The sequence below is a fragment of the Chelonia mydas genome, chromosome 2, assembly GCF_015237465.2.
Source record: "Chelonia mydas isolate rCheMyd1 chromosome 2, rCheMyd1.pri.v2, whole genome shotgun sequence".
Taxonomy (NCBI): Eukaryota; Metazoa; Chordata; order Testudines; family Cheloniidae; genus Chelonia; species Chelonia mydas.
In genome coordinates, this window is record NC_057850.1 from 229601069 (window position 1) to 229623201 (window position 22133).

Here is a 22133-nt window from a genome sequence, read left to right on the forward strand (position 1 = left end):
AAATTTCCCCTATTTAAACCAGGTGACCATGAATGATATCACTCTCCTGAGGATAACAGAGAGGTAAAGAACAGATGTTGCTTGAATGCCAGGAAATACCAGGACCATACGCTGCCAGGTTTTGTCATGCAGTGATACCAGATTACTTGCTACTAGCATGACGTGGTAAAGTGTCCTACCATGGAGGACGGAATAAGGCTGCTCTCCCCAAAAACCTTCTGCAAAGGGTTTTAGAGTACCTCCGGGAGAGCTTCATGGAGATGTCCCTGGAGGATTTCCGCCCATCCCCAGACACGTTAACAGACTTTTCCAGTAGCAGTACTGGCCACGAATGCATCCCAAGTCCTCAGGGCTACATAATCATGTTATAAAAGCAAGCGTTTAATGTATTATATTTAAAAGGGTACACTCACCAGAGGTCCCCTCTCTGGCTTCATTGGGTTGGGAGGGTATTTCAGTCAGGGTGATAAAAAGACCCTGGCTGTCAGGGAGAATGGTGTGCTGTGTGCTCTCCCCAAGCTTGTCCTCATCCTCCTCCTCATCTTACCCATCTGCAAAATCCTCAGCCATGGCGGAGAGTACCCCATCATTGGAGTCCACGGACAGGGGTGGGGTAGTGGTGGCGGCCCCCCCCCACTACTTTCCTTTTTTCATCCTACTTACAGGGTTATAGAACCTTTTTGCTATTGGTTTTAATTTCCTTTGCAAGGTCCAACTCTGCTTGGCTTTTGACCGTTCTTATTTTATACCTACACTTCCTGACTTCCAAGAGGTAGTTTTCCTTGCTCATCCATCCCATCTTCCATTCCTTGTAGGCTTTCTCTTAATTACCTGTTTGACATGCTTGGTCTGCAACTCTTCCCTACAAAATTTTTCCCCTTGCTTGGGATGCAGGCTTCAGATAGTTTCTTCAGCTTTGACTTAAGGTAATTCCAAGCCTCCTCCACGTTCAGATCCTTGAGTTCTTCAGTCCAGTCCACTTCCCTAACTAATTCCTTCAATTTTATTTAAAGTTTGCCCTTTTGAAATCAAGGGCTCTAGTTGCAGGTCTGTTTTTGTTTACCCTTCCATTTAGTTTATACTGGGTTAGCTCACGATCACTTGAACCAAGGTTGTCCACTACAACCCACTCTTCTATGAGGTCCTCACTATTTACCAATACCAAATCTAAAATGGCATCACCTCTTGTTCATTCAGTAACTGTTTGGTGAATAGATCTGTCAGCTATCATATGCAGGAAAATCTGGGCCCTACTATAATTAGTAGCAATTGTCCTCCAGTCTATATCTGGGAAGTTAACATCTCCCATAATCACGCAATTCCTAGTAGTATTTATTTCACTAAAAACATTAAAGAGATCTCTATCTATATCCAAATTGGATCCTGGAGTTCTGTAGCATACCCCTAGTACTATCCCAGGGACACCTCTAGTAGCTTTCTTCCCCAAAGTGATTTTGACCAAAACAGATTCTGTCTTAGTCATTCCATCACTTCTAATTTCTTTACAGTCTACCTCATCATTAACATACAGTGCTATTCCACCACCTTTACCTTTATTTTGGTCTTTCCTGAACAACATGTACCCTTAAATACCTGTACTCCAGTCATTACTACTATTCCACCATGTTTCTGTTATCCCTATAATAGCTGGTTTCACTTCCTGCCCCTGTCGTTCTAGTTCTTCCATTTTGTTACCCAGGTTCCTTGCAATGGTGTACAAACTTCTTAGTTAGTTCTACTTGGCTTCACCCAGATTCCTCAGCCAAATGCATAATCATTCTACTTTTACTATCCTCTACCTAACTGTTAGCTTCATTGGTATCAGCACTGTCTTTCCTCTTAATGTCCATTCTCCAGCCGTTGCTGTTCCTTTCTCCATTCCTGTATCCTTCCTTACTTGATTTTCCTCCTCAAAGTTCAAATCAGGCATGAAGATTACATGAGCATCTCCCAACTGTCTCCTCCGAGTTCCTATTTTAAACTCTTAATCAGTTGTGCCAGCACCCATCCCAGAAGTTTATTTCCTTCCCTGCGGAGGTGGAGTCCATCCCAGGAGAACAGTCCTCTGTCCACGAATGCATTCCAGTGGTCAAACATCCCAAAGTCGTCCTTTATAACACCACTGCCTGAACCAACTGTTGATCATCATCATCTTGTCTCCCCTTCATTCTCCCACTCTAGGGGCAGGTAGAATCCCACTGAAGATCATTTAAGCTTCCATTTCCTTAAGCGTCTTTTCCAGCCTCACACAGCCTCCCTGATTACATTCCAGCGAGAATCTTGCTGTATCATTTGTTCCCACATGAAGGACAATCAGTGGATTCTTTCCTGCTCCCATTAGGATCTTCCGCCTCAGGTCCACATCCCAAGTCTTAGCTTCTGGCAGACATCACACCCTTCTGTTTTCCAGATCAGCTCTGGTGACAGGCCTGTCTGTTCTTAGTAGGAAGTCACCAATCACATAGACCTGCCTTTTCCTGGTGTTAGAAAAAACAGGAGGAAGGCCAGAGAATCACACTGACTGCAAGTTCTCTTGTCTTTTATTCTCCCTTGCAATCTTCTGCAAGTCATCATGTATTCCTCCAGGGGCTCTGAAATCTGGGTGTCTTCATTAACTCTTCCCCTCTTCTTATAGGACAAGCTGCTCTTGGATAATAGATTTTAGCTGGCCCAGTTACTGAATTTTCTATAATTTGATGTGCCATCCACACCTGTTCAATGTAAAATTTAACTTTAGTGCTCACAGTTTCATCAGAACTTTAATTTGTGTGAGGTTGCATTTGTATTTTTCAAAGTATTTTGGAAATTGTACATGAGGAATAGAAATAATTTTGGGGTTTTTTCATAATACTTACCACTAAAGTTCTGTGGCTAAGAAGTTTTGCACATGTGTTGTTCCTTAGATTCTTCCTACTGTGGCAAGTTAACTTGCACTCTGGAACCTTCTTTCAAACTTGGAAAAATGTTGTGCTTTTTTTGAAGTAGTTTTAACTCCCAACGAGTTTTAGGAGACTTGAAATAGAAATAAAATATTCTGAACAGTAGAGGATGTGACATTGTTTTGGACAACCCTAATCAGGGACAGAGATTGAGGCCTAGCCTCAAAGAGGCTTACTCGGTACTGGAATTGAAAAGTAAAAATAACTACTCTTTTTCTCAAAACATAGTTAATGGTAGTTATACAGCAAGCTGACATGCATTACTTTTATTTGCACTGTCTTGAAGATGACACTCAGGTCTACCTTGTTTTATATTAATGTTGCTTTCCGATTTGTAGTATACAATAATGCACGCATCTGGCAAGCTACAGTTATACTGCAACAACAAAATACTTAGTGTTCTAATAGTATCTTTTTTTTTTCTCCCTCCATCAGCCTTTTATTGCGGTTCACAGATGATACATTTGACCCAGAACTTGCAGCAACAATTGGTAAGTGCGTGCTAACACTACTTCATAAAAATTCAAACTAACTTAGGTAGAAGACCATGACTTGCTGTGCTTGCATAACTGGTAATGAGGTTCAGCCTCATCTGCCCTTCAGTAAAGGGGGAGGGGATGATCTTACTCAGTCATTAGCCTGGTCTACACTAGAAATGAAGTCGGTTTAACTACATTGCTTGAGGGTGTAAAAAATCCACACCCCCAAGTGGCGTAGTTTAGCTGACCTAGCCCCCACTGTAGACAATGCTAGGTTGACGGAAGACCTACCTACTGTCTGTTGGGGAGGTGGATTACCTACGCCAATGGGAGAATGCTTCCTGTCTACATAGGTAGTGTCTACATTGAAGCATTACTGTGGCGCAGATGTGCTGCTGAAGCCTTTTAGGCGTAGACATACACATAGCGTATGGAGTTAAACACTACAGAAGTTGAGTGCTGTAATACTTTGCACAAAATTAGTTCAGAATTGAGACAATGTTATCCTGTGTACTCTGTATTCTTGAAGATGGAAGCTGTAGACATGGACTGTCACTGAAGGAGGCCTGCATCTGTAGGCACTATAACCACATGCATGGTGTTAGTGAATTTATTAGATCCGTGTGCAAAAGATTGTTGCTAGCCTCTGTGAGAAATCAGTAAAATCTCTCAAAAGTAATAGGAGATTGGAACTTAGTTTAATAGTAATAAAAGTACTGCACAGGATTCCTGTTAGAGTAGGTTGCATAGATGGCCACCTAGGGACCTGAATATTTTGGAGAAAGATTCAAGCACTCTAGATCCAAGGCAGGTAGTTTCTCCTGCTCCAGAGAAGCTCTAAGTTATACTGGGCACTGAACTCCTCTCTCCCACTCCTCCCCCTTCAAGGAACAGATGTCTGAATAGTAGGAAGTGGCTCCTTCCTTACCTACCCCAAAACAACTATTAGCTCCTAGGCAAATGGCCCAAGAGGAGAGGGGAGTGCCCAGAGCTGCTAAAAAACTGTGTTCTGGGAGGGTGTGGATGATGTGGGCAGCAGTAAGGGCCCAGCATTAATTGAATAGTATTTAGGAGGGAGAGACAGACCCCAGAATGGGAGGGATGCTGGTGTGATTATTGAAGTTTGCAAAAGGCAGTAAAATGCGTACAACCCATCCTGCTATTATGTGATATATCTCATGACCCATAATCCAAGCTAAACAAATAACTGATGAACTGGGAGTACATTAAGGTAACTTTCCAGCGCAAAGAACAGGAGTACTTGTGGCACCTTAGAGACTAACATTTATTTGAGCATAAGCTTTTGTGAGCTACAGCCCACTTCATCGGATGCATAGAATGGAACATATAGTAAGAAGATATTTTCATACAGAGAACATGAAAAGGTGGAAGCACCCATACCAACTGTAAGAGGCTGTTTAATTAAGAGATGCTATTATCAGCATCCGATGAAGTGGGCTGTAGCCCACGAAAGCTTATGCTCAAATAAATTCGTTAGTGTCTAAGGTGCCACAAGTACTCCTGTTCTTTTTGCTGATACAGACTAACATGGCTGCTACTCTGTTTCCTGTACAAGATATTAGAATTCTAACATTAGACTTACTGCAATGGAGGTTCTAACTAAAGACCTTGAAGACAGCAAGTAATTTTCCTTAAACTCTTGATCAGTCAAGGTGGCTACTGAGAGAGAAACACTAATGTAAAGCCAAAAATAACTGTTTAGTTGTCTAATGTATTTGACTAGCTAAATTAAATATTGGCGGGGTGGGTAGGAAACTATTTAACTGAATTATTGTTTAGGGATAGCCATGTTTTAATTCCAACTCCTATTGCAGAAATACTAACACTTCATTTCTTTTGGGTGTCCCAACTACTAATTTGGGCAATTGAGACTTGTTGACAAGGCAATGCTTGATACCCTCCCTTCAATCTACCTTCTGTTAATGGCTTGTGGAGTGAGAAAAAGCCGTATCTTTCTTTTCAGTGATAACCCCTGGCACTAGTTGCCATCTCTAGCATAAACTGTATTGTTAGGTTAAGGTTGCAAGCCAATTACATATAGATTGTAGCAAAAATATATGCATAAGGAGGCAGAATTAAGGTTCTGTGGACAACCTTACCTGTCACTTCCTAACTTCTGAATGCCTTTCAATCTTAAAGTCTGTTAAAGTGGAATATTAATGTTAGATTAGCATACAGAGACCCTGATAAGAGCTGGGGCCCTCATGCTAGATGCCACTCAAATATGGGAAGACGCAGATTACTCTTTTGAGCTAGGACCAGCTGTTGAGTTTCTTTTTACTCAGGGCTACCGGCCGGATCGACAGGCAGCAATCGATCCAGCGGGGGTCAATTTATTGTGTCTAGTATAGATGCGATAAATCGACTGCCAATCGCTCTGCTGGCTACTCCGGTACTCCACCTCAATGAGAGCGCAAGGGGAATTGACGGGAGAGCGTCTCCCGTCAACACACCGCAGTGAAGACACGGTGGTAAGTAGATCTAAGTACGTTAACTTCAGCTATATTATTCACGTAGCTGAAATTGCGTAACTTAGATCAATTCCTCTCCTCCCACCTCCCCCCCGGTAGCATAGACCAGCCCAAAGAAAACTTAATTTTTTAAAAAGTTTTCCTACCGTCTGACCAGCAGTACAGTATTATGGACAATCATCAGTGTGATGACAAAAATGTCAGTACTTTGTCAGCTCACTTGCTTTCATGTGGGTAGTGAGTATAAATATATTTCCACATCAATTAAAGAACTGCTTGAGCTCATCCTAGCAAGAAAAAAGGAGGTATTTGAGCTCCTGCTGCTTTTTCCCTAAACAATGCAGGCCCTGAAGGAAGCCATTAATGGAACATGCATTGCAGATAAAACTCATGATGCAGGTCAACTTGTCTGAGTTTTGAAAATGTCTCTTCTCAAGGGGCCAAATCCATATAAAGCTGATAGTTGTCAACTATTGCATAAACTCCCAAATATTAAAACTTTTCAGTAAAAGAATCAAAAATTGATTCTGTATCAACCTAAAGTTAACAAAGTTGAACTTGAAGCGTATTGTTTAACTTCATTAACCATATCATTAGTTGATGTAGATTACTAGTTACAGTTTTACTACTACATTCTGCTGCTAGCCCCGTGGACACTATAACTCCACAGTTGTATAAGGAGCCACAGTTTCCACCCTTTACTCTGGAACAAAGCTTGACTTTAATAACACTGATGTTCTAAACTGTTTTGCAAGAGAACCTTCCCAACAGGTGCCTAGCATAAACCAAAGAAATGCTATGTAAAAACAGACTCAAAAAAATTTATGTGAGAGCCTTCACCGTTCATCTCAATGAAGTGTTGACTCTAAAATCTAATAAAATCTAAATAGTTAATATGGAGATCTATATCACCATTTCACTGCTGATTTCCTAAGCAGACACAGCTATCAAATGTGTGTTTTAGCTGCTTCACATACATTCTTGGGCACCCAAACATCCAGCTCTTTCTTTTACAAGACTCAATAATGAAGTCTTCAGTATTAAATTCTGCAAAAAGTCAGTTAAACTAAAACATTTCAGTCCTCGGGAGACTAAACTGTTATCAGAGTAACAGCTGTGTTACTCTGTATCCGCAAAAAGAAAAGGAGTACTTGTGACACCTTAGACTAACAGATTTATTTGAGCATAAGCTTTTGTGAGCTACAGCTCACTTCATCCGATGCATGCAGTGGAAAATACAGTGGGGAGATTTTATATACACAGAGAACATGAAACAATAGGTGTTACCATACACACGCTAACGAGAGTGGTGGGGTAAGGTGAGCTATTACCAGCAGGAGAGGAAAAAAAACAACACCTTTTGAAGTGATAATCAAGGTGGGCCATTTCCAGCAGTTGACAAGAACGTCTGAGGAACATTGTGTGGGGGGGCAGGGGGGAATAAACATGGGGAAATACTTTTACTTTGTGTAATGACACATCCACTCCCAGTCTTTATTCAATCCTAATGTAATGGTGTCCAGTTTGCAAATTAATTCCAATTCAGCAGTCTCTCGTTGGAGTCTGTCCTTGAAGTTTTTTTGTTGAAGAATTGCCACTTTTAGGGCTGTAATCGAGTGACCAGAGAGATTGAAGTGTTCTCCGACTAATTTTTGAATGTTATAATTCCTGATGTCTGATTTGTGTCCCTTTATTCTTTTACGTAGAGACTGTCTGGTTTGGCCAATGTACATGGCAGAGGGGCATTGCTGGCACATGATGGCATATATCACATTGTTCTTCTTTTTGTAGTGTTGATAGAAAGGTCTCTGTGGGTTAGTTTGCTGTTCAGAGGTGTGTTGGAAATATTCATTGAATTGGAGATGTCGAAAATAGGATTCTAGGTCAACACAGAACTGTATCATGTTTGTGGGGGCAGAAGGAGGGGCCCCGAGATAGGACCGATTCTTCTGCTGGGCGAAGAGTATAGCTAGATAGATTAACAGTATTGCTGGGTGGGTTAAGGGAACCACTGTTGTGGCCCCTGGTGGCAGGTAGTAGTTTAGATAGTTTAGTGTCCTTTTTCTTTTGTAGAGAAGCAAAGTGTGTGTTGTAAATGGCTTGTCTAGTTTTTGTAAAGTCCAGCCATGAGGAAGCTTGTGTGGAGGGTTGGTTTTTTTATGACAGTATCCAGTTTTGAGTGTTCATGCTTAATCTTTCCCTGTTTGCTGTATAGGATGTTGATCAGGTGGTTCCGCAGTTTCTTTGAGTGTTTGGCACAATCTCTCCTGCTCACCTTACCTGATCACTCTTGTTACAGTGTGTATGGTAGCACCCATTGTTTCATGTTCTCTGTGTATATAAAATCTCCCCACTGTATTTTCCACTGCATGCATCGGATGAAGTGAGCTGTAGCTCATGAAAGCTTATGCTCAAATAAATTTGTTAGTCTCTAAGGTGCCACAAGTACTCCTTTTCTTTAAACTGTTATGTGTCACAGACAGAAAACAGGATGGACTGAGGTGTCACTAGTGCCTGAAGTCCCTGTAATAGTGGGGAATTGACTTGGTGAGAGATTAATACCTTCCATTAAATCTTGCTGACTGGCATTAATCATATTTTTAACTTCTTTGTTGATGGTCCTGGGTTAACCATTCCATTATAGTTGTGACTCTGCCCATGCGGAATTCAAGATCTTGTCTTTATGCCCACATTTTCTGTTCTTATGAAAAGCCTGCAAGTGCCCCCAGAGAAGGAATGATTTAGTCTAGTAACAAGTCTTTGGGAGCCAATAGGACCAAATTTCATGTTTGAAATTTTGCTATCACTTAATATGCACAATTGGCCTGACTTCTGGTTCTAACGTGCATCTTTGTAGACTGTTCACTTTCTGAAGTTGGTGCACGTACCATGTAACAATGCAAAACCTAGTATCAGTGAAAGATTTGAGAAATATGGAGCAATCAGTTCAGAAAATAAGGAACTTAAAGAAAGTGGCAACATTAATGCCAAGCATAGTAGAGCTAACTTACATTGTAGACTACATAGCAACAAATATAGCCTTACGAAGGACAGGAATACATTAGAAATGCTTATATGTAATTAATTGGCATAAACTGAAATCTTAAATTATCAAACTCCTAACTCAAAAGATGACTTCTCAACCTGAGCATTGCTACAATGCTGACTTTTGGCACTTAATTTATTTGCTGGGTGTAATAGCTCTCAAAAAAAGGTGGCTTGAACTATGCAAGGCCAGTGTTCTGAAATGCTCTAAAGGGGAGGGGGAAAAGCAAATTCTAGTGTATGCATACATAAACACAGACTAAAGCTTCAATGTGCTTAGTTTAAAAAAATCCTGAAACCACTTTTCCAGTAATGGATATAAGACTCTCTTAATGGATGGAGGAGGGAGAACTGAGGTTCCAAAGGGTTGACTTACGTGGCTAACGTTATTGTAAAAGTATCTCCTTTTATGCTCTTGTTCCATTGTTTTGGGACGGGGTGGGGGCTGTGCTGAGCTAACAGAAATGTAGGAGCTGAGCTATTTTATTGTGCTGTTAGAACTTTGTTCCATTTTTGGAATGGGAGTTTAAAAATGTTAAGACCTTCCTCCTGGGAATGAACTCCACTTGTGAAATACATACAAAGTGCAGTGCCCTGTCCACTTTGGAGCGGGATTACATTGTGAAATAGTTAGCTTTCTTTTCTCTTAGCCTCTGATAAGGCATAACTGCTATTGTCTGCATATTTCTATGCATACCAATGATCATGCTAAACTCAGGGAAGGCCTTTGAAATTCTAGGCTGAACTGTGGCATGAGGTCTTCAGTGGCTATTGCCCTTTGGGGGTCCTCCGACCAACCAAGCTGACAGTGTCACAAGCTAGAATAGCTCTGCAGATCTGCAGGGCTCTGCTGATCCAGTAAACATCCAAATATCGAATTTATATTCACAGATATCCACATCCGTGGACCATTTTTGTGGATTGTGGATGGATGCAGATCCAAATTTTATATCTAAAGCCCTGCAAATCTGCAGATGTCCATGGATCGCTTTTTGCAGATCACATGCAGATACCATTTTTGTGTCCTCGCAGGGCTCTATGGACCAGTATTCCAGCATGGTGTTGTATAGTGTTATGAAGCTGAGATATGCCATTGTCATGTACTAGCTCAGGGTTCTCAAACTGGGGGTCGGGGCCCCTTGGGGTTGTGAGGTTATTACATGGTGGGTCAGGAGCTGTTAGCCTCCACCCCCAAGTCCTGCTTTGCCTCCAGCATTATAATGGCATTAAATATACTAAAAGGTGTTTTTAAATTGTAAGGGGGGGGGTCCCACTCATAGGCTTGATATGTGAAAGGGTTCACCAGTACAAAAATTTGAGAACCACTGTACTAGCTGGTGAGTAGCACTGCCTTCTACTGGATTAAGTGTCAGACTGCTTTGTTTAGTCACTTATGATGATTACTGTCAACTCTCCGTCAGCTCAAATGGCTGAAGGCTGGGAGTAGAAAGTCCAGAGTTACTAATGTGCTGCATATGTAATTACTGTGGATGAAATCATGGCTCCATTAAAGTAAATGGGAGTCTTTCCACTGACTTCACTGGGCCAGAATTTCACCCTATGTAGCCATGTATTTGTACATAGTCTTCTGGTGGCACTGTGAAATGAAAGCCCGAACAGATTCATTAACTATCCAAAGATACTCTTTTATAAGAAGAAAAGGAGTACTTGTGGCACCTTAGAGACTAAAATTTATTTGAAGATAAGCTTTCGTGAGCTACAACTCACTTCATCGGATGCATCCGATGAAGTGAGTTGTAGCTCACGAAAGCTTATGCTCAAATAAATTTGTTAGTCTCTAAGGTGCCACAAGTACTCCTTTTCTTTTTGGGGATACAGAGTAACACGGCTGCTACTCTGAAACCTATCTTTTATAAGAGTAGATTTTCCTGGCCAAAGTCCAACCAGAGGCAAGTTACATTCTAAATAACTTAATAACCCCCAGTATTTCCAGCTGGATAAACCTTTTGCTCACTTCCTCATCCTACCATCCCCCCGCACCCCACAATTGCTGTGTAGCATGGTGTCTCACATGCACTCTTAGACAACTTACTTCAGTAGTGGAGGAAGTAATATTTGCATTCATTTCAAAGTTCTTGAGATCTTTCTGGATGAAAGGAACTAGATACAGTATAAATACAAATATCTTTTATGTGTTCTGAATCTATGCTGGTGGATTGCACATTTGCTGTGTTTATACCAGTAGACTTTTTTAAATTTAACCCTTTTTGGCATCAGTCTGTCTGTGGAATCTAGCTATGTTACAAATGTGCTTTTCAGCAATTTCACTTAATTTTGTATTAGGCTTCTTATAATCAAATTAATGAAGACTAAAGTAGCAACAGCTCAAATATTAATGTGTGTCAGTGATACATTTACAGAGATCATAGCTATGTTTAGCGTTATGATAACGGGTTTCTTTTGTACAAGTTAAGGTGATAGTCTTGTTGCATCAAGAGCCCTGCAGTTTGTTAGAAATATAGGTCAATTTACTATTTATTTCTTCTGCTATACTGTAACTATGCTCTCCTTCCCTTTATCACCTAAAAGGGTTAAAGTATACAATTTGGTGCAATGCTAAGCAGTATGCTTTATTTAAACATACTTTTTCTTACGCAATTTATTTAAGCAGGGGTGGCCAACCTGTGGTTCCAGAGCCACATGCTGCTCTTCAGAAGTTAATATGCGGCTCCTTGTATAGGCACAGAATCCAGGGCTGGAGCTACAGGCGCCAACTTTCCAATGTGCTGGGGAGTGCTCACTGCTCAACCCCTGGCTCTGCCACAGGCCCTGCCCTGACTCCACGCCCCTACCCCAGAGCCTCTGGCACACCACGAAAGATGGTGAGGGAGGGGGAGGCGCTGATTGGCAGGCTGCTGGTGGAAGGGAGACGCTGGGAGCAAGTGGGGGGAGCTTCTGGGGGGCTGCTGACACATTACTGTGGCTCTTTGGTAATGTACACTGATAAATTCTGGCTCCTTCTCAGGCTCAGGTTGGCCACCACTGTATTAAAGGAAAACAGTATAATAATAAAAACAATGAGGAGTCCTTGTGGCACCTTAGACTAACAAATTTATTTTAGCCCACAAAAGCTTATGTCCAAATAAATTTGTTAGTCTCTAAGGTGCCACAAGGACTCCTTGTTTTTGCTGTCACGGACTAACATGGCTACCACTCTGAAACCTGTATAATAATAGTAAATATAACACTAAGTTTACATTTTTAAATACCTCCATCAAATTCAAAATTAAGATTTTTGTTAATCTTGATTGGCTTGTATTGCTCAGAAGGAGCATTTCGGATTCAGTTTAGAGTAACTGATAATGGGGATAAATAATGTCAAAGATGTGTGTGTGCATCTCCAGTTGAAGTTGCATAACTATATCCAGGAACAAAATCTTGGGCCTGTTTGTGGAATGTGAGCAAGGTGCCATTACGTCAGAGTTCACTTAAACTTTTTCTAGCGGTATAGACAAGCTACACTCACTTCCTGAAACTTATTATTGGGCTGAGAATGAAAGAAATTTCAGCTAAAGTGGCTTGTTTTTTTGTTTTTTGTTTAGATGGTCATGATCGTGTAAAAACAGTGTTGTGAAAAAACATAATTGTAGCTTAAAGTATAGTAGGCTCTCCAAATATCTGTTTAAAAACCTATATGACTTAACTGTCTGTTAAGGCTGTCATGGCTCTTCTTAGCAGAGGTGCTCTTTGATGCAGCTTGGCATAGAATGCTATTAGTTTTAAGAGCCAACTCTTTTTATGTTGAATGCTGAAAATTGACAGGGCAGCAGGTTATTTAGGCTTAATCTAAATCAAATTGTAAGCATGGCAAGTTCCTGTTTTACCTACTTACAGCACATTTTCCACTGACTTGTAGCTGGAGATATAGTGATTAGAATTTCTGGCTCTGCAGCCTGTTCATTCAACAGTAATTATGTGCTAAACCAATCTTAATAAAACGTGGTACTGTTATAAACTGTCAATTATGGATTAAGAATCTTCATTTAAAAAACACTTAATTAAACTAGACTTTAGTGTACTTTTTTTTGTTATAAAAGTAGTTTTAATGCCAGAGTAAAACAAAAAACAAACAAACAAAAAAGCCGCTTTAATGTTCAGTGCATTCTAAAATCATGATCGAGATAAATGTTATAGCCATAATCTAGGTGCTTCACACTGCAGTGTGCCTAGAAAATTAATGAATCCAAGCTGTGGAGCACTAAAGCAAGGAGAGAGTTCCAAAGTAGAGGACCCATAAGAAAATTGAGTTAGACTCCAGCTGTAGTGACTCCATTGATTGTAACAGCAGCATCCCCACATGAAAGCAGTGTGCCAGGTAACCAGGCTCTCATTTGTGACTTGATAAACTGAAAATACCTTGAACTCCATTCAAACTTATTAACAGTGTATGTGACTTAGGAAGCATATTACATTAGCATTTCCAATGTGAAGCACTGCTTTATAAAATACATTCCATACTAAAGTTTCTAAAAGGTATGGTTGTAATCCCATGTAGAACAGTCTAATCTAGTCTGTAGGTGACAAATCATGGGTAATGGAGCCCAGGTCTTCATTAACTAGGAACTGATCCACTCTCCTAGCCAGGGGTGGAGAGGAAGTCTTGACCAAGCCAATGCCTAGGCATTCAGGAGCAACCCAGAACCTAATAATACTCAAACTTTCGTTGAAGGTGACATGCATACTCTTCCCTCACAACCTAGTAATATTATTTCCATTTTATCTGGACTGAGTTTTGGGCAGCTTGCCCTCATGCAAACAATAAGCCATTAGTTCCACTGCAATAGCTGGGTCAAATGTGTGGAAGACTGTTGAGTGTCATCAGCAATGAATATGCCACAAACCATCTTTCCTGTTTAATCCTCCCAGTGGCTTTCTAAGCAAGAAGTAATAGGATAGACCCAGGTGATATCCTTGAGCTTCCCTGGGACAGAGAAGCAATTGACCAGCACTGTCTGCCAGGACTTTTCTAAGAGGCATTATAGCATCTTCATCTGAATGGTCTTTAACTGTTAGATTGGTGTCCTAGATCTTAAGGCCAGAAGGGGGACCATTATGACTTCCTAGTCTGATCTCCTGCATAACATGTGCTATAGAATTGCATCAAGGCCATAGCTTCTGGTATAGCACACTGGGGAACGGTGGAATGAAAGGGTAGAAATCAGAATCTAGAATGGAGCAAGCTATGTGGAGGAGGGAATTTGGAGTTCATTTAAACAATTAACTTTAACAGCATACTCAAGAATACTACACTTCATGAAGGAAATATTAGTACCTGCTTCACTTCTGTGATATGCCTATTGGCCCATGGCCCAAGGTTACCTGAAGACTCTTCTAAGGTCTAACTTCAAAGCCTGGTGTAGGACCATAGAGGGAAAGTAGGAGAGGTAAGGGGCTTGGGGGGCAAATAGTAACTGATTAAACTAATCCGTTCCTCCTGCTACTGTCAAAGCACAACTTCATTTCTGATTTACTTGGATCTTTCACTGTCTTTCCATCTGACAAAATTAATCATAGCACATGTTTGAAGGAAAATTTAAAACTTTTTATTCTTCCAGGTGTTGACTTCAAGGTGAAAACAATTTCAGTTGATGGAAATAAAGCTAAACTGGCAATATGGGTAAGTTCTGAACATAGTAAAACACTAGAGCTTTACATAGTTTATCGCTTTGTACTAGTGGTGATGGTTTTTATGGAAATATGCAGTTGAAGGGATTTGCCATGTTAATAGGCTTTGTTAGTAGTGGGGTGGGTTTTTTTTTTGTACTGGATCATTCATGAAAACGTTACTGATGGGATTTTTCCATTTTCAGGATAGGTAACATAGCTATCGTATCAGCTCTGGTATCTGAAAGTAGAGGATGGGACTCTTCTGTAGAATTCTTTTATGGGAAGAGACTTTACTGTTATCAAACAAAATTTAGACTCCAACAAGTGTACTGGAGAATATGGAGTTACATTAGAAGGAAAAGTCCTTAATTTGACTACAGATAAATATTACCTGTGCCTCTTATAACATTCTACTTGAGTTTTATGATATATCAGACTATACAGTTTAAGCCTGATAACTAAGCATGTTAAATTAGGTATAAAGCTTCTCACGCTGAATAGTCACATTTCTAAAGAAAACCTCTTCTGAACTAAGATTTTACGTTTTCTGTACGTAACACTAATACTGCATAAATTACATAGCTTGAGAATTGCCACAATTGTGCATGTTTAATTTACGTTAGTAACTTTAATGTAACTTTAAAGTGACAAGAAAATGGAAACACCCAGGTGAACCAAAAGGCGTTTGCCTGCTAAGGTTTGAGTTCAGGATTGCTTCTATTAACATAGCAGCTAAAATGGACCAAAAAGCTCTGTATCCTGCATAACTCAGTTTAAGTACAGTACTTGTGATGACTTTGACTGTTGATGGGAAATCTCAAACCTTGAACTATGGAAAGTAAGGGAGGGAAGAGTTTTTCCCAATAACTCTTGATGATATATTTGCTTTTTAATCCATAAGCAAGGCTCATGTTCTATAGTCACAGAATCCACCTCTGGTATGGAACCACCATTGGAATTCCAGGGCTGTGTCAGTTGCTCTGTACTGGCTGGCTGCTTGAAACTCTCTCACTGCTGAGCAGAGTGGAGCAATTCTGCTGATGCCTGGTCTGCCTGAGGAAAGAAGCAGAGTACAGGAGGGAGAAAAACACAGATCAGGGATACTTCCCTTGCTTTGATATCAAGAGTGCTTCATACCTCAAGTACCAAATTGTAGCCTCTCAGGTAGGCAATGACAGTCAGATCTCGAAACGCATCCTCAGTCAAGCAAAGCAGAGTGGATATGATGACTGAGAAAATGGACACAGCCATATAAGAAGGAACAGAAGCCAATGGAACATTTCCTCTCTGCAGTAGAACAGAGCAGCAGAACTCTTTCCTGAGAGGAAGAAAATGAGCCAGATAGGACACCTGCATACTCTTTCCTGAAGAGACAGGGTGAATCATTCACTCCTCTTTTCGTGGAGAGAACCCTATTCAAAGGGAAAGATAACTTCTCTTTCCTCTTATGCCCTGCATCTCAAAAACTCTGGCTGTAGTTTGAGAGGGAGAGTATATGGGTGGGGGTAGACTTCTCTTCACCAAAGTGTTCTGCACTCCACTCACATAGAGCCTGAATATTCAGGATCTGTGGTGGTGGAGTGAATTTTGAACCTGAATGAAAAACGTTGCTGATATCTTAGTTATTGGAATGACTGCTCTTTTGGAGGTAGATTGGGTGTCATTTACTTTTTATTTGTTTGTAAGCAATATGCTTCTAAACTGAGACAGAGTTTGAGTGAATGAGCTTCTCTGTCTCTGATGCATATATATTCTCATGATCTGTGGTGCTTATAGTTCACTGTAGTTTCAAGGATCTACAACAAAGCATATGTAATCAGCATTTTAATACATGGTTTCTGCAGACCCATTCATCCTTTAAGTTCATAAAGTCCTAAGATATAAATCTGATTTCACAAGCTACTTCAGTTTAAGAAGAAACATGATCAGTTTTTTGGTACTTCTGCTGCAGCTGGGTTTGCTGTAATTCATGTTAAACATGTTTTCTGTGGTTTGAAGCTAATTATCAGATACTGGGCTGTGAAAAGCCATATATCTTGTCTTATCACAAGACCTAAAACGTTCACTTAGAAACAAGTGCAGCTGTTGCACTGGTGTCTCACTTTATCTGCTAGCTGTAGAACAGCAATAGCCTCAGTGGAATTGTGAGTGCCCTATATCGTTGTAGAGTGGCTTATTTTACTTATATGCTAAGATTTTAAAAGCCACTTCCTAAAGCAAAAGTCAGTCAACTCTGCATCTAATCTTAATTGTATTGCATCTAAAGTTAAGTAAACTTGATTCCTTTGGTGGTGTTATATTCCATGATTGTTCTGAAGTTTCTTTTTTATTGTATTAATTAGATCTTGCAGATGCTGTCCTTTCAGTAGCACGTAGAGTAGATTATTTTGTGAAAGTACAGTAATGGAAAACGTTCTGAATATTTTTAGGATACCGCAGGTCAGGAGCGGTTCAGAACATTAACGCCCAGCTACTATAGAGGAGCACAGGGTGTTATCCTAGGTAAGTATGCTGTTCAACGTACCACTTTGTACTCATAGAATCTCAGGGTTGGAAGGGACCTCAGGAGGTCATCTAGTCCAACCTGCTGCTCAAAGCAGGACCAATCCCCAATTTTTGCCCCAGATCCCTAAAGGGCCCCCTCAAGGATTGAACTCACAACCTTGCGTTTAGCAGGCCAGTGTTCAAACCACTGAGCTATCCTTCCCTCAAAACCTTAGATTTTTTTTTCTAGTTTTACGAAAAAGTTAAAGACAAACTAATTCTTCTCCAACTACATTTGGCTGTTCAATACTGAAATTCTTGGCCTCTAGTTATATACACTCATACTCCCAATTACTGGAGTATCTAAGCATCTTGAGCATCGCTTTCTGTCAGGAAACCACCTCCCATCTTTCCATCGCTCCTTGTATACGCAGCGCCACAGTTCTGACTACAGGGATGTGAAATGTAGAGCACACTGAAATGTTGTACTCTTGCTATCCCATGTAAACTCTGCTGGCACATACTAAAAGGTACCAACAATACACGCTCCCCCCATAATCTGGACGAACAGTGCCAAATAGACAATTCTTAATGTTTTATTTTACTAAAATATATCATCCATTGTGCTCCCAACATTGATGACCTTTTTATCATACCCCCCCAGTGTCATTTGGAAAAGACTGTGCATGAAATTGAGAAGTCTGTGCTTCAGATAGAAGGAAAGGAGAACAGGGCCAAAAAAGACCTTAACTTCAGAGGGCAGATGCAAGAAGTAACTGTTTTGCTTTTGGGTATTTGCCTCACTGTGTGTTGGAAGCCTCCTTGCTAGGCACTTGGAGCTCAATGTCTGTTTCACTATTGCTGGAGTTGAGTGGTAGATAAGAAATCCAGGGGCAAAAATAATTTTGGTGCTTTGTATGTAAGGCTAACAATCACCTTGGCTCTAAGAGGATTCTCAGCCTCATTCGTGTCCTACTGTATATGCAATAACTTGAAATTAGGTCTGTCTACAAATCAGCATATCTTTTTAAAAGTAATTCAGATTTTGAATGTCTGCAGTCACTTAATAGTTGCAATAAATTATTTGGAAACCTCTTTAAAATAATATGTTAAATCAGGTTAGTGACCATTGGCAATATTTTTCAGTTTATGATGTCACAAGAAGAGATACCTTTGTCAAACTGGACAATTGGCTAAATGAATTGGAGACATACTGCACAAGGAATGACATAGTTAAAATGTTAGTTGGAAACAAGATTGATAAGGTAAGCAGACTTATATAACTACTGAAGGTAATTTTTCCATCTGTCACAGAATATAATGTACTGTTTCTTCTTGCAGGAAAACCGTGCAGTTGACAGGAATGAAGGTCTCAAATTTGCAAGAAAACATTCCATGTTGTTCATAGGTATGCTCTTGAAGATGTATGTAAAGCCTACATGATACTTTAAAATATCATTATGTAACAAATAACACTGTGGCTGGATTCCATTTTTACAGAATTGCCAAGGTGACAATTTTACTGTATCAGCTAAGTAATCTAATAGTACCTTTCAGCTGCAGTGTTCACGTGCTTTACAAAATTAATTTAAGCCTCAAAATAGGTATTCCCATCTTGTTTAGACTGGTCTTAAAATGACTCTATCCAAATTTATAGACTCATGGCAGATGAGTAAAATAGACACAAAGTCTAAATATGAAATCCTGGCCTCATTGAAGTCAATGGGAGTATTGCCATTGACTTCAGTGGAACCAGGATTTCACCCTCTGACAAGTGCCCAAAGCAACATATTGACTTGATGGCAGAATCAGAACTAGAGAGAGAAAACTAAATAAATGGCCAACCCTCAGCATATCAAAAAGATTAGATATATGCCAAGGATCTGTATTAAGGTTGGTGTCTAAATGTATTGATCTGTAAATGAGGGATGGGGTAGAATAATGAGGTGGCAGACTTGCAGATAATTAAGTTTTTTGGGACTGGAGAAAGCCATTGCACTTCAGGGGGACCTGACAAAGCTAGGTGTATGGGCAGCACAGGGGCAAACAAGCTAGTATTGACAGATATAAAGTAATTCAGGTTGGAAGGAATAACTTCTTCAGTGCTCTTGCCCAGTGCTGAGTTCTAAATTAAATAACCACTGTCGGTGGGGACCTGGATGTCATTGTGGCATAACATGGTCAGTTAAATTCTCTGCTTTATGTAGCAGATGTGACCAAAAAAATCAAATCATGTTACGCAGGGATGGAGTGACATGTCATAAATAATGGTATGCCTTCATCTGGTTCCTTGCTGTGTTCAACTCTGGTCACACATACTCAAAGATATTGCAGAAACAAAGCACAGGGGATGGGACACAAACTATTATAATCATGGAAAACTATTAGAATCAGGGGACTATCTAAAGGGGACACCAGGGGAAAAAATGAATGGCATAGAGAAGGCAAATCAGATGCTTATGTATACCTGCCCTTGTAATACAAGAACAAGGGAACACTTAATGAAACTGAAAGGTAACAAATTTGAAAACTGTAAAAGTACATACTACCTTATGCAACACATAATAAACTTGCAGAACCTGTTGCTACAGGATATCCTAGAAGTCAAGATCTTAAGTTGTTGAGAACATCCACTCTGAAACAATATATTTTATTTAATTTAATTTCCTGTAGAAACTCCCTTAATGCAACGCATAAATCAACCAGTAGCGTGTGAGGCTAGGAAGAAACTTAACATAGGCACATTACTCCAGAACTGTTCAGTATGGAGTTTCTCCAAGGTACTGGCCACAGTCAGTAAACGGAAATAGATTGAGCTCTCACCTGATCAGCACCTAGAAACAGCCTGACTGGAGCTGGAGTCATTCTTTTCAATCTGTACACTTCCAGTGCATCCATCACCTTAGTATCTAAATGCTATGGTCAAAATAAAGGCTGTTTTAAGTTCCTAATCACATTCTCTATTCCACTCTCCCATATTAAGAGACCTCTCTAAGTGGCATTAAACTTGGTGGTGTCTAGTAGAAACCTCAATGACTCTGGCTACTCTGACTGGACCATATATCCTGCTAACTCCGTACCACTAGCTTATTACAAGACTTATCTTATGTCGGTACAAGGCTTTGCTGTAAAGTATAATAGACCCTTTAACATTGCTAGACTTTCAGGTTAAAAAATATTGAACATGCCAATTGTTAGAATAACATTTCACATAGCTTATCAAAGCTCATATCTGTCTGTAGAGAGTACAAGTCAGCCTACTGCCTTAAATACTAGGACTTGCTGTTCATCTGTGGCTACTTTCCCTTCTATACTGAGTGTAGGATACATGTTGAGACTAACACCTGTTGGTTCTCTCCAGTTAAAGTAAGAAGATGGAAGATACATTAACGCTTGCTTGACTTCTTAAATCCCTTTTCCCCCAGAGGCAAGTGCAAAAACGTGTGATGGTGTACAGTGTGCCTTTGAAGAACTTGTTGAAAAAATCATTCAGACTCCTGGACTGTGGGAAAGTGAGAGCCAAAACCGAGGCGTAAAGTTATCAAACCAGGAAGAAGGCTATGGAGCAAGAGCCTGTGGTGGATACTGCTCTATGTTATAAACTCTGGGAAGTTTATCCTCTTGCATATTTAAACAGATAGTGTCACCTTTCTGTAAATTCATTAACTGCTATTTTTAGGGACCTTGCAGTTTGCACATATTTGTTTTGTATCATGGCGATGAACATTTGTAAGAAACCATGCTCAGCAGCTTTCCCAGTTGAAAAATGTTATGGTTAGCATGCCCAACGTGCAATCTTCAGGTTTTTTATATGTAGCATAAGATAGTGTGCAAGAACGAATGCACTCAAATTTTATGACCTTATACATTCATCATGTAACTATTCTTTAAAAAAAAAATCCATCTAACAAATATACATTTCTGCATTCTGTCTGCTTTTTGTCTGGATTATTTTTTTGTTTTTTTTTGTTTAAGTATTGTTGGAATTCTAGAATTGCTTTATATGCACACATCCTAAAAATGTTGCAAGCTAAAATGTGATATCTTGTACTGGTAAATGCTTGTCCTTGTTGATATAACAACATAAACAGTATGATTACACAATTCTTACCGCCAAGTCTGTTAAAAATTCTTTTTCATTAGGCAGAGCTATTTAAACTATGGCCTCTACCAGTTTATAGTTAATCTGAACACTTTTTGAAGAGATTTCTAAAATTTCCTTTGAGAAGTTGAGCAAACACAGTAGATGATTTTTTTAAAAATCATCACTTCAGTTGATAACTTGATTGCTTAACTGGAGTTTTAATCCTGTCATATTTATATACTAAACTCATGGCATTCTTGCACAGTAGTCTTTATGATGCTGCCCACTATAGTCCTGCTGTAGAGTCTTCATTTTTTGGCCATGGATTTGAATGGTGTCTTTTATTCTTTCATTGTGAATCAGCTTGCCACACTTAAGTACAGACGCTCTTTTCCTAAACTTTGGTAATGTACATGTATCTCACACTGTAGCTCACTTACAGCTATGAAGTTCTATATCACACAACTGCTGTGTGTGGCTATTTGTTCAGAAACATAATTTCCTGTCAGACACTAAATATGGGGGAAGTCATGCTGCTTTTGGCGCTCTGGGGAAAATACTACTGCAATGAGTATTTCACTTGGGTTTATTGTAAACAGCCAATGGTTTATCTGTTTCAGAAGACTTACCTGTATAGACTAATAAATTTTTTCCACAGTATTCAATTTTTCTATCCTCTTCCTATTGTACAATTGTATATTTTCTAGTACACTTTTTGTGGAGGGATTATTTCTGGTGCATTAAAACAAAAACAAGCCTAGGCACATCCTTCTTAAAATTAATCAGGTAACTGATCTCCATATTGGAACACACTGCTAAGCAGTTTCTTGTAAATATACATTAAAATATCTTTAATACTGCATTTTGTGTAGATGTCAGCACTCCATTATAGTAAGTCTGTATTTTGCAGCCAATTGGGTTGTTTCTGTTTAAATACACTCATTCATCTATGGAAACCTTGCTTTCTACTCTTACACTTGGT

At 39.8% G+C, this 22133-nt stretch overlaps 1 protein-coding gene across 1 annotated transcript in view; it reads left to right on the forward strand.

Annotated features, from left to right (window-relative positions):
* The window catches only part of RAB18 (RAB18, member RAS oncogene family), a 28578-nt gene extending 6767 nt beyond the window's left edge, over positions 1-21811 (forward strand). Inside the window, exons 2-7 of the mRNA XM_007064279.4 lie at positions 3375-3430; positions 14532-14593; positions 17013-17085; positions 18214-18332; positions 18409-18475; positions 20493-21811. Of these exons, the coding sequence (XP_007064341.2) occupies positions 3375-3430; positions 14532-14593; positions 17013-17085; positions 18214-18332; positions 18409-18475; positions 20493-20668 (553 nt within the window). The 3' untranslated portion in view covers positions 20669-21811. The remainder of the gene's footprint in view (positions 1-3374; positions 3431-14531; positions 14594-17012; positions 17086-18213; positions 18333-18408; positions 18476-20492) is intronic.
* Positions 21812-22133: the final 322 nt, after the last annotated feature.